General features: G+C 29.8%; 2 protein-coding genes and 1 long non-coding RNA gene across 3 annotated transcripts; 1 reads left to right on the top strand and 2 right to left on the bottom strand.

The window, feature by feature from the left end:
* Positions 1 to 1,523: 1,523 nt before the first annotated feature.
* On the bottom strand, positions 1,524 to 2,494 carry LOC106441518 (uncharacterized mitochondrial protein AtMg00810-like). Its single transcript, XM_048737886.1, has 2 exons — positions 1,828 to 2,494; positions 1,524 to 1,723 (listed from the first exon to the last, which is right to left on the bottom strand). Exons 1-2 carry the CDS (start codon positions 2,492 to 2,494, stop codon positions 1,524 to 1,526), a joined length of 867 nt encoding a protein of 288 aa, XP_048593843.1.
* Positions 2,495 to 5,968: 3,474 nt separating this feature from the next.
* LOC106443170 lies at positions 5,969 to 6,801 on the bottom strand. Its single transcript, XM_048737001.1, has 2 exons — positions 6,299 to 6,801; positions 5,969 to 6,220 (listed from the first exon to the last, which is right to left on the bottom strand). The coding sequence occupies exons 1-2, from the start codon at positions 6,799 to 6,801 to the stop codon at positions 6,163 to 6,165; spliced, it is 561 nt and encodes a 186-aa protein (XP_048592958.1). The 3' UTR covers positions 5,969 to 6,162.
* Positions 6,802 to 8,008: 1,207 nt separating this feature from the next.
* On the top strand, positions 8,009 to 10,126 carry LOC125576594. Its single transcript, XR_007315022.1, has 2 exons — positions 8,009 to 9,016; positions 9,376 to 10,126. It is a non-coding gene; the product is annotated as an uncharacterized LOC125576594 (long non-coding RNA).
* Positions 10,127 to 13,575: the final 3,449 nt, after the last annotated feature.

Genomic DNA, 13,575 nt, shown 5'->3' on the forward strand with positions numbered 1-13,575 from the left:
TGTGTGTGTGTAGATTATAAAATTAATTCATAGCTTCTCTTGATTACAGAAAAACACAGGCAAGAAGAAGCTAAGTTAGGAACTTTGGAAGAAAACAGAAGAGAATGTCGACAGAGCAGGTGTTGATGTTATTCGTAATCCTTCTAGTCCTTGCCTTTGTTGTTATGGGATATTTATTTATAAAGCATGGTCAAGAAGAGAAGCCCGATGTGGCTTAATTACAAAGTTATTTACTTTTAAAATTATTAATATTATTTCGTATTAAAGAGGTGTTTAGGTGAAACCGTGAAACTAACCATCGTAGGAACAATAGAAACATATATGAAAGGAATGAGTATGAATATTTTTTTAAGAATGATGGTTCCTTATCAAAATTAACAAAGAATTGATTTGTTCTATAATTTTCTACAAACAAAGGAACGAAAATGAATGAAAATGAAAACTTATTCCTCATGAATGGTAAAAAGTTTAAGGAATTTTCACCGATCACACCCTAATAATTTTCTTCTTCTTTTACTTATCTTGTTGTTCCTAATTAACGTGTTCTTTCTATCCCTCTAAACCAGTTTAGTATGTTTTGATATTTACATTATTTATTCAGATGAGTTTGTTTTCATGCATTATATATGGATCACATGATACTTGTTATGTACTCCACTCTTTAGTCTAATAGAAAGAAAATATTTATTTAGATGCAGGGACGGTACGTAGGTACGGGTCACGTGCCCCCAACTGATTTTTTTTTAATATTTAAGTTAAATTATCAAATATGAAGAAAACTGTAAAAGTGCCCCCATCAATTTTTTTTTGTTGTTGTTTCTAATACGATGCCTCCATCAAAAACATTTCTGGATATGGCCCTGTTATATGCATGAGTTGTGTTTTACTTAGACTGCAGAACTCATATGACGTAGTCAAGCTTGTTGTGGTATATTGTTTTGGGGGAAAAGTTATGTATCCTTGGGCCATAAATTCGATTATCTATCCTCACCGATAGAAGCATAAATCACATCCAGCTTTTTATATAACTCTGTTCATCTCCCTTGTCTGCTACAACCTCTCCATTGTTCCTGGCAGATATTGCAGGGTCTTCCATGAAAAAAAAAAGTATTTGTTTGATCAATGAATGATAAAAGAAGCCAATGTAAATGTCAGTAGATCCAACTGCAATACCAGCTCTTCAGCTGTTCTGCTTTCGCATGTTTTGCCGTAATGTGTTTTATAGGGCTCTGTCGAGTCAAACATAACAAAGAATTAGCTAAAGACACAAGTTCCTAGTAGGAAAGCAAATGATAAGTCAACAAACCTCGTGTCTTTGGTATTGTTCTAGCGTGTATGATAACTCAGAAGATTATAAGAATAACTTCTTTATTAGCTTAAGAAAATCTCTCAAAACTTAAGCTCTTACAATAATCTCTCTCACTTATAAGTTCATGTCACAACTCAACATCTTCTTATATAGAGATCTAAAACTCCTAAACTTAATAGTAAAACCTTTTGTCCTAATCCTAATACAAGTAGGATTAGTATGACTTGAGATTTAAGCTATCTTCAAGTTTATCTCTAACTTTCTCCCCTTTAAACTTGAAGTCACTATCTTTCAAATCTTGAACTCCCACAAGCTCTCTCATCTCCTTGAATTTCAATCTTCCTAAGGCTTTAGTAAGAGTATCAGCTTTCTGTAGACTCCCAGCAATGTGCTCCACGTCCACTTGACCATTGTCTATGCATTCTCGAATGAAATGATATTACTACGTCCATGAAACATTGGATTCTTCGTAAGAGCAATTGCAGATTTGTTATCTATCCGAACCACCACCTTCTCACACGATTCTTCCATTACTTCAGCAAGAAGTTCTTGTAACCAAATCGCTTGTTTTGCCGCCTCAGTAGCCGCCATGAACTCGGCTTCACAGGAAGAGAGAGCAACTGTTTCTTGATTTTGGGAGCACCATGTAATAGGGCAATCGTTCAGGTAAAACATATGGCCTATAGTACTTCTTCCATCATCAATGTCGACGTTGTGACTACTGTCACTATACCCTGTTAACGTCCAGCTTGCTTTGCTTGTTCGCGTGAAGTTGAGACCATAAGCAAATGTGCCTTTCACGTACCTTAGAACCTGCTTTAGAGCCGCCCAGTGTGAGACTTTAGGTTCATGCATATACCTACTTAATACACCGACGGCATAAGACAAGTCCGGTCGGGTATGTAGCAAGTAACCCAAGCACCCTATGATCCTGCGATAGTCTTTTTCATCAACGCTTTCTTCCTCTTGTGCCTTCGAGAGTTTCAGACCTGCATCCATTGGATATTGTGTTGCGTTGCAGTCAATCATGTTTGTCTCTTCAAGAACCTTCTTTGCATAGCTCGCTTGTTTGATAGATATTCCACCATTGTGTTGAATGACTTCAATGCCTAGATAATAGGTTAAGAGTCCAAGATCACTCGTCTCGAACTTGTTTGACATATTGCTCTTGAACTCGTCTATCATCTCTGGTTTCGACCCTGTGATCAACAAATCATCAACATATACCGCCACAAGCAACACATCAAGGTCTGTCTTCAAGCGATACAGAGATGCCTCCTTTGTGCATCTAGCAAACTTCAGATCCTCGAGGGTTTTATTCAGCTTCTCATTCCATGCCCTCGGGGCTTATTTCAGACCATACAGCGCCTTCTTCAACCTGTAAACTTTCTCTTCACTTCCTTTGACTATATATCCCTCCGGTTAACTTACGTAAACATTTTTTCTTTTGTTTTCACAACAAAAGGCTATAAAACTAAGAAGATTCCTGGTCCAAGAGCCACCTCGGGGGAATTGAGTCAACATAAACCATACTTATGTAAACATTTTATTTAAATGAAACAATTTTAAGAAATAAAATTTGCTAATCTAACTATTTAATATATTTTTCATATTTAATTCATATAGCACTTCTATTTTTATATAATACATAATATAATTATATAATTTATTAAAATAGTATATAATTTTTATTTTCTTGTTTTATGATAAAATTTTAGTTAACATTGATTTATAACAATATTATATTACTAATTACAAAATTAATTAATATTTTATTTTATAAAAATATTTAAATTTTAAGTAAGATTTTGTTAGATTCTTTCTCAACACATTTTGTTATAATTAAAAAAAAATCAAATTTATAGTTAGTTTATTATTAATGTAAATAATCAAATATGTCACATTAACTAATTTTTTAAGTGGTCCTACTTTGACTTGTTAATGTTAGACAAAAATAGGACCCTAAATTAATAGATTAAACTAGTGATTGACCTATGGTTTATTAGTGTTTTATATCAAGGACTGGATTCTTTGCTAACATAAGATTGACCCGTCCTTTGAAAGGCATGTATATTTTTGTTTTATATTCTTTTTTGAAATTTAATTTTCATATTTATGTTTTCTTTTTTTTTTAATAAAATTCATATTTATGTTTTCTTTGTAATCACATTTATGTTTTTCTTTGTAATTATATTTGTATTTTTCTTTGTAATCCTATTTAGCAAAATAATATGTATTTTGTAAATTTTGATCTATTGTAAACAAAAACTATGTTACATTGAAAGTGCGGAATTAATGTTTTAACGATAACCTTTTTATTTATCTAACTTTTTAATTATATATATAATTAATGTTTATATGAACTATTTTAGTTGGTATAATAGATGGATTAAGATTTTAGGCAAGAATTTTGACCCGCATAAAACATAATATTATTTTAATTTAATATATATAGAATTTTTATTTTCAGTTTTATTTCTAGTTTTTAAATTTTAGTTTTTGATTTTATATCTATAAATAGAAGGAGATAATATATTTTATGTTATCAAATATAACCAAAGTTTAATCCTATTAAATATAATTTTCAATATTCATAATGTTTAGTTTTTGATCTGTTATTTTTCACCTGTACAGTTACTATAAATTTAATATGATATATTTTTTTACAAAATAACCTATGTTCTTTTAAATAAATCTGAAATATTTAAGAATGGTCAAACAATTTGTATTACTATATTTGTATCAAAGTAGGATAATATATTTATTTAAGTCATGTCACTTGATTTTAATTTTATGTCAAAGTTATAAAATTTAAATAAGAAAGTTCTTTTTTATTTTCTCTTCTTATTAGTATAAACTTCGGCCAAAACTAATATAAGATAATTTTTATTGAAAATATATTTATAAATAGTTTTTGTTAGGTATTAAATTACAATATTGAAACTGATATTTATATGAATTCCGGTTTATTAAAGGTGATAGTTAGTAATTGGGTGGTTAGTTATTAAGTTTTTGAACTATGCCTTGAAAACAAACAGTTTTTTTTTTGGTTAAATAAAAAAATATGAATATTTTTATGCATTGGTTAATTTTTTTTTTAAATCCTACCTTTTGATGCGTATATGATTTTTATTATACACAAAAGTATATATTTTAGAAGTTTTCTATGTATAGAAATATTCCTCTTTTTGGAATTATTGTTTCTAATATTTATTAAAATACTAAATATATTGATTACATATTATTTGGAGTAACGTAAATGAAACAAATATATTGAAAAAAAAATCGTAAGATTAGTATTTGATGTATTAGGCATACTTGATGTATTATATATTTGTTTAATACAGTAAAAGAATTTGTTAATATATTTTTTTATATATCCAAATTTATTTAGTTTTTGTATTTAATATTTCAGATTGTAATTTTAGAACTAAAAATATTAATCAAAAACCTGTTCTAATGACTTTTATTATTTAGACCTTTAATAAAGGGTTAGTGGGTTAGTTTACAAAAAAAAAAAATATATATATATATATATATATATATATATATATATATATATATATATATAGGGTTAGTGGGTTATGATTATATTATTTGCTTAAAATTAATATGTATGTTCATTTATGATTGTTAGATGGATCTTGGACAGCATCTGCCAATTTTAGTGGAGGTGGATGGGTTTGGATGGACAGTAGGAGGAATACTCAGCTCATGGAGATAAGAAATCTTACTAGACGTGAATCAGCATTGCATTCGGAAGTAGAAGCACTGCAGTGGGCAATGGAGAAAATGCTCCAGCGCTCAACATGCCAGAGCTTTGGGACGGACTGTAAGGAGATGATTGCAATGTTAGAGGAACCTCATGCTTGGCCAAGCTTTGCGACAGAATTGGAGAAGATAGAGACGCTACGGATATGCTTCCCGGATTTCAGCATCATACATGTTCCACGAGCGCGTAATCAAATTTCAGATTTTTTAGCTAATATTGTTAGATCCTTCCATAGGGAGTTACTTTTCATTGGTTCTATTCCGGTATGGTTACCCAGACCACTTCAAGTTTGAGTAATGGAATGACCGTTTGATGTCAAAAAAGAAAGAAAATAAATAGTTGGTTATAACATTTATTAATATGTCATGATTATGTTTTAATAAAATAGATGTATAAAGAGATAAAACGATAACGGCCCATTAAGTATTCCCAAAACGCCCAAGTCGATGGACTCACTCTTACAGTTCTCTAACTACTCACCATTTTTCTTTTCTTTTTAAACCCTTCTATTACGCAAGAAAGGGTTTATTCAAAGAAGATTAATGGTTTGATGATGACAGATGGCCAGCAGAATTATTCAAAGAGGTAAAGTAAGAACCACTGTAGTGGAGATTCATGAGGAATCCAGCAGCTGATCTTCCAACCATCCCGCTTTTTCGCTCAGCAACTGGAGTAGTCTGAACCCACCAATCCACCAACTCATGCAGCTTCTGTGTAGAACGCACGGTCTCTTCCCTTAGCCATATCTCCACCTGCAAGATCCAACCAAAAGGAGATCAAGATCTGAGTTTTAAAGAGAGAGAGAGAGAGAGAGAGAGAGAGAGAGAGAGAGAGAGAGAGAGAGAGAGAGAGAGAGAGAGAGAGAGAGAGAGAGAGAGAGAGAGAGAGAGAGAGAGAGAGAGAGAGAGAGAGAGAGTCATTACTTCGTTCTCGCTTTGCAGACCGAGCTTCTTCGCTACATACTTCTTGAGATATGAGACCGGTAAGTTTCCATCACTGTGAAGATACACAAATAAAATCATCACTATCACACATTCTCAAACAAGCTGTTATGTCTTCAGAGCAAAGATCCAGTGATCACTTACGTTCGTATGTATTGACTGCAGATTTGTGGCAGTACAGGCCTATTATAAGTGTTCCTGAAAACGAACAATCAAGAGCTTCAGAATCTAAGCTTAAAAGCGACAATGTGAAGAAAATAGTAGAATGTCTTTTACTGATTCCGGGCAGCGATTAGTGAAAGCCAAACTTTGTTCTTCACTGCTTCCACAGACATGGCAGCTTGTGATGAACTCATATCCACATGCATTCGGGGTTTCAAAACCGGAGGAGAAGAAGAAGCTTTTCCTTTCCCTTTCTGACCAGAGACCGTCCTCGGGGTAGAGAAACTTTCTTGCTTTTCTTTACCTTTGTTCTTCGGTTTCTCACCAGGGATTCTCTCTGTAAGGACAGTGTTCTGTTTCTCTTTGCCATTTGGAGTTATTGCAGTCTCAGCAATCAGTGCAATATGGTTGTTCTTATCAGTAGTACTCAAGGACTTACCAAGATCATCCGATGATACTGGAATCTCTTTCTTATCTTTCCTAGAGTTGGTTTCCATTTGTATGCATCCTTTAGATGTTGATGCTCCAGCCTGTGATGCATCACTCAGTAACAAAAATATTTTAAACACTAAAAAAACAAAATGATATAGTAATAAGCTTTTTACTAACCAAAACATTGTTTTGCTTGCCAAGCTTCTTTGGTTCCAATGGCTCAGGTGGAGTTGATCCTCCAGACGAAGTTGCTATGTGTGAAGTTAGATATTTTTTCTTCTTTCTGGAGTATTTCAAAGAGGTTCCTGAATTCGGTTTGAAGAATATTTTCTTCAAGTCATCCCAAGTGTTATCCAGCCTGCACTTTCATAACTAAGTTAAATATTTGATGTTCCAGTTTTTGGTAAAGTTCATAGACATATTTATAACCAATGTTAAGAAAAAGAAAAAGACATTGTGAAACTCAAGATTTGATGACATATTGTATTTGATTTTGAGTATATATATATAAAAGGTGACTATACTTGAGTTTATCAAGAGGATCAACACCAAGATCAACATTGCAGACTGGACAAGCTTTCAGATTCTCTACTGTGAACTTGTCCTCTATGCATCTCCTGCAAACTTTTCAAACACTCCTTTTCAAGATATCAATGATCATAAAATCGTATGAATATGAAGTCTCATTTAATAGATATTCATATTGATATATATATATATATATATATCTATTTAATATAGTTTAAATTGAACTATATACCATATAAAAAAATACACAATTATGTTAATTTCGAAATTTGCATTGAACACGTATTGAGACATTAATATTTTGATTTTGAAATTTGCATTGATAAAATCTTACATTAAAATTTTTGTAGTTAATGTTTAAATTTTTTTGTTACAGGAAATATACAAATTTTAATAAAATCATATGAATAGCAAGTCTGAATAATAAATATTATATTACAATATACTATATATCTAACTCAATATCACTGAAATTTAATCATACTAGATTTTTTAGCCGCGCTACGCGCGGATAAGATATTATATGTATTTCTCAATTCTAAAAAATAATGTATAATATTATATTATATTATTTAAAGAATATAAAATAATACTACGTAACATAAATATATTTTTAAAATTTTCTTTATGAAAATCATTATGTGAACATGAGTTATTGGTTGGGTTTTATCTCCCTACTTTAACTTTATTTATTTTTAAATCACTAAATTTTAACAATCATGTTGTAGCTTTACTTTTAAAAATTAAAGTCTACATCAAGTTTTTATTTAGTTTTACCAATCATGCTTTACCTTTATTTTTAAAGATGCATCAAAAAAAAATAAAGCAAAACTTTTTCTTATGTATTTTAGACAAAAACCCTACATCTTCTTTTTATAAGCTGTAGAATCTGTAAATAAAAAAAAAATCTATAATATCAAATAAATTATATAATCATAATAAAAACTTTTATAAATATGTTAATTTTGAATTTGAGTGTTTTTAAATTATTAAGATATTTAAATAATATAAATATTATTTACATATCACATTTTAAATTACAATAAATTCTGATAATTTATTAAAAAAATATTAATATAAATTATTTTAATTGATATATAAAATAATAATTTTATATATACAACGCATATTTCATATATTTTATTTTAAAATATCTACAACCTACAGCTTACAGCTACAACAAATTTAACTACATCAAAAGTCTCTGCAGAAAAAGTCTACAGTAATAACTTTACAGCTACAACCGATTTATCTACAGTTAAACATCTACAACTAAAATTTTTAAAGCCACAGTCGAACCATTCATCACGATTCACATATTTGCATAGATATATGTGATAGATGAATAACTATATTTTTATTATCACTAAATAATATATATTTATTATATAATATAAAAATGAAATTATTTATTTTGACCAATTCGATTTTTTTTCTTTTGAATATTCCATTTAAGACATATCTCAGTTTCTGTCTCCCCTGTTTTTGTTTAAAGAAAATAAAATAAAAAGAAAGTCCTTTTCAAAGTCTATCTGTAAATGGCTATGCATTCGACTACAACTCTTTGAAAGCTTTTGTAGTGTTTTAATTCTTCTTCTTCTACTTCTTTATTCTCTCTCTCTCTCATTTCCTTCTCTCACTTTCAACTCCTCTCTCATTGATTGATACACTCTCTTAAAAGACTTCACACACATCGTTTTATTCGAGCTGGCTTCTTCTTCTTCTTCCTTCTTCAGGTGGACTCTCATTCAAACTCTAGTCATTCTGTTGGATTCATCATTCTTCTGAAGTACCTGAGCTTTGATCGATTCTTGAACACAAAGAGCTCAAATAATCTTCTTTGATGGTTTCTTATTCAAGACGCCTAGCTATGTAAGTTCTCAGATCTAAATCCATCTGTAAGAATAAGAAATAAGAAAACAAAACTTTCATTTTCATTAAAAATGATTATATTATTTCCCTTTCTGCTTAGATCTACGACGTCCTCAAAATCAATTATTTCCCTTAATAAAAAGAATCATCATTTTCTTTTTCTTATTGCTTTTGAGAAAGTGTTGTATTTTCTGAAACTATTCACTCAAAAATAGAAAGTAGAGAGCTTTTATGGTATATACTGTGGAAGAAATCATCACCGTGTAATGTTCAGTTCTTACCAAACCTACGCACATAAGCTGTTAACTTTCCTTGTTCTGTCCAAATCTTGACTTTGTCCTTTTTTGTTTCCTTTTTAGATTAGATTAGCTTCGATGGATTGATAGGGCAGCAGCAGCATTTATGGGGAAAACATGTCTTCATCTTCCTCAGCAGCTTTCTTCTCAGCTAACCAATCTCCCTTTTTCTCCCCAAGATCTCTCAAACCCCAAGACCACTCCGAATCAACTCGCTCCGATCCACAATGCGACAGCTTCGATCCCCTCACCTCCAGCTCTGACCTCGTGTTTCAGAATCTCGAGCCTTCGAGTAGCGTGATCCCATGATTCCCAAGAGGAGGGCATGACTCGTCTTCCTACACTCAGACATCTTCAGTCTCGGTCTCTTACAACAGGGTGAGATGCTGCGACGTGTTCTTAGGCCTTCACGGTAACAAACCTTCCCTCCTTCGGTTCGCTGATTGGTTAAGATTTGGAGAAGACGAACAGGATGGGAGGCATTGTCTTGTGTCAACCTTACAAACCAATAAGGTTTAGAGAAGACGAAGTGGCAGAGGATTGAGCCTCGACATCTCACGTCATAGATTTAGGTTTGGGTCTTAGTTTTAGGTTTCTAAGTTAAGTGAAAACAAAGCCCAAATACAAACAAATAAAACCCAAAAAGAAAATGAAATGTTGTGATTGGTTGAATATAATTGCTGATGTGGATAGCCTAATTGCTCAGCATATTCCCCTTTTAGTATTGTGATACCAGATAAAATAATAAAATGATTGTTTTGATTTACTTACCAAACAAATATTGTCAATAAATAAGATATATATTATTTTTATTTATGTGGTTACTCGAATTTAATTATGTACATTATACGGAAATGAACACAATTTTATTGTTAATATGTAAAAATTATATGTATACATAATCTCATCCCGCGCATGGCGCGGATCTTAACCTAGTATCTATTGAAAGAGAGAAAATTCTATATTTTTATTAAATATACGTGAATGATATAATATGATTTCAACAGAAACATGAGATGCCAACAAAGTAACAGCAAGAGCATTTTATCGAGTGAGATACCCAAAAAATATTTAAAATTAAATATTAATATTTTAATATCATTAAAAATTTTAATTAAAATAAAATCTGAACCAATCATAGTTATGTAAATGGCTGGGGGGGTTTTGAAGAGATTCTCGAAGTTTCTCATTAGTGATAGAAAATCAAGTTTCATTATCTTTCTTCTTTTTATATCTTTTTAATTTAATTATTAGATACTTTATGAGACACCAACACGGATGCCATTAAAGATATTGATCTAACATAATTACAAAGAAAATTTGATAATAACAAACCAAACAATAAGTCGATTCATATATATCACATGATAGCCAAAGAAGATTTTCAAAATCGGAGTGAAATATAGAGAAAGCTAGGCAATAAAAATCAAAGACTCACATATGTGGTTACACTCGGTGATGTTTGTGGGATGATCAAATAAATTTTTGCAGATAAGACAATTGAATAATGGGACCACATTTTGCTTCAAAACAATCTCCTTCTCCATTTCCACAAGTCTCAAAGAAAAGTTGTGCGGCTATATGATTAGAAAAAGATAAAACAATGTCTTATATCTTATTAAAGTGAAGGGTTTGCCCTAATAATTTTATATTATTTTTATAATGCTCCGACCGTCCACAACTAATAGACTTTTCATGGGCCAAATAATTTCATTGGAAGATTAATTAGATCTCAGCCCATATATCACTTGATTAACAAAAATTAATGAGATTTATATTTAGATATTAAATTACCATTAAGTATTTTTCAAGAAATGGACTTTGAGATTATACACAATTAGAGGTCGAAATGAATTTGGTGTTTTAAAAAGGAAATGTATTTAATTTCTACATTCGGATAATGCAGTATAATGTATATGAAACAAAATTTACAACACAATATGTTGATTATTAACCATTTAATATGTTTTTTCTTGTGTAGAAAAAAAATTACATTGTATCTATTTTGAATATATTAAACTGTCTCATATTCATTATTTAACAAATTAGAGAGAATGTTCACAAACTTCTATCCACGAGTAAACACTAGAACCTTTGGTTCATAATCAGAAATGTAAGTATAATTTATATTAAATATTCATGTATATATAACTGATATTAATTTTGACTGCATAATTTATAGAGAGTAAATATATAGTTGCATTGGACATTTGAAATTAAATTATGCTAATTTTGTATGATTTTATTGTGAATATTATTCTATAAGATAAAAATAATTAAACTTTGATCGGCGCACTCATGCCATGTTTTTTTTTTGTTGTCTTAATTTTTGATAATAGTCATTACCTTTTTAGTATTTTTTTTTGTCAAAAAACTAAATTATTGATTTTGTTGTTTATATTTAGTGTGAGATATATATTATGATAAATTTTCTGGATATACATTTTGAATCTAATTGGTTTAAAAAATAAAATAATTGTATAACACAATTCAGTTCGGTTTACAATTTTGAGAAATGATTTTATACATTGACGTATATTACTTAGTTCCATAATTCAGAATAACAGTATGATTATTATTCCATGAAATAGTTGTATACAAATAATACAAAACAAAATTTGTTCTACAAACGACACAACATATTCAATTTTATGTTCTGTAGTAACAAGTGGCATGATTAGAATGGATCATGGATGCAATTCAAAATTTTTATGTTGGAATAACGAATACAGATTAGATGCTAGTGTTTCTACGGTCTTTATTATATGCACGATACTATTTCAAGGAGAAATCTACTCATACAACATAATTGTTGAAATAATAATTATCATTCATCTTGTGAAATTTCTGGATGTACTTAAATTACTTTTGGAGGAAAATATTAGAATTTGGTCAATACAATAAATTTTTTGTCGTATATGCATGACCAATTATATTCCGATTTGATATAGCTAAATATAATTTGCTATTTTAAATGATGTGTTAATTATGGTAAATCAAAACATGTATTATATTTTAGCGGGTCACAATAATTTATTACAGAATTGAGTAATAATAGTTTAATACAAAAATACCTTAAATAAAAATTCTAGTGTACGGTTTTAATTAAAAAATCACACACTATAAAAAATTATATTTCTGTTGTAATAGATAAAATATCTACAAAGTTTTATTCCAGTGTAATCAATAAACCATTTGTTAAAAGAGACAGAAAACATACATGATTAATGCTAAGTTGAAATTCTAGTCTATTTTATTAAAAAGAAATACAATTTAGAAATAACCTTTATATCATGTGTTATTTACATTTTATGGCATTGAAATTCTAGTCTATTTTATTAAAAAGAAAGTATAATTTAGAATTAACATTTATGTCAAGTGTTATTTAAATTTTATGCCACTAAAAACAATCCTCTTCTACAAGACAATACTACTAGATACAACCAGTTTATGCTATCATTTATGAATATACATCTTTCTGTGAGATATAGTTTTGACGAAAATATTGACAGGTGAAGATAATATTGTTTGAGCTCTGAGAATCAATCTAAAATAACAATCGAAAGAGAGGAAATTGTATAGTTTAATTCAATATGTGAATGATATAACATGATTTCAACAGAAGTGATGCCAAAAAAGTAACAGAGAATTTTTATGAGGTAGATACCCAAATATTATTTGAAAAGCTGAACCAATCATTAAATGGCATAGGTTTTCTGAAAAGATCCTTGAAGTTTCTGATTTGAGAAAGCGAACCAAGCTTCAATTTCTTTTTTTTTTCTTTCATATTTGTTTATTTCAAAGATTAAATTATTTATCACACCAATATAGATATTCCCAATCTTGCGTTTTGGAAGACTAGAAGTAAAGAAAAAATGCGATGCCTTTCGTATAGAAAAAACTTGAACATATATAAAAATTCAATATCAAACAAAAACATAAATATTCAAAAAATTCAATATCAAACAAAAACATAAATATTCAAAGTAATTAATAGATGAAAATACACTATTCTTCAAAAATAATTTTTTTGCAGTCTTATTAGCGAACTCATTCATCAAACTTGTGTAGTCCAATTTTTTGGCCATCCTCCTTTCAATCGATATGATCGTCAAACCATTTAATATCTCTTGTAACATACCCGACCATAGTTAAGATTTTCTGAGTTATAACTTCGAAAAGATTCTTTCTACCGATGCAACTGAAACATAAATTGTCATCATTATGCGATATATAGTTCATGTATTTTGATAACATGTATCC

The sequence above is a fragment of the Brassica napus genome, chromosome A1 (assembly GCF_020379485.1).
Source record: "Brassica napus cultivar Da-Ae chromosome A1, Da-Ae, whole genome shotgun sequence".
NCBI lineage: Eukaryota > Viridiplantae > Streptophyta > Magnoliopsida > Brassicales > Brassicaceae > Brassica > Brassica napus.

Coding starts and splice junctions, on each gene's coding strand:
- LOC106441518 (XM_048737886.1), bottom strand. CDS start 2,494: ATGATAGACGAGTTCAAGAGCAATATGTCAAACAAGTTCGAGACGAGT. Junction 1,724..1,827: donor TGAAGTAATGGAAGAATCGT/GTGAGAAGGTGG, acceptor GAGAATGCATAG/ACAATGGTCAAGTGGACGTG.
- LOC106443170 (XM_048737001.1), bottom strand. CDS start 6,801: ATGTTTTGGTTAGTAAAAAGCTTATTACTATATCATTTTGTTTTTTTA. Junction 6,221..6,298: donor CTAATCGCTGCCCGGAATCA/GTAAAAGACATT, acceptor GTTCGTTTTCAG/GAACACTTATAATAGGCCTG.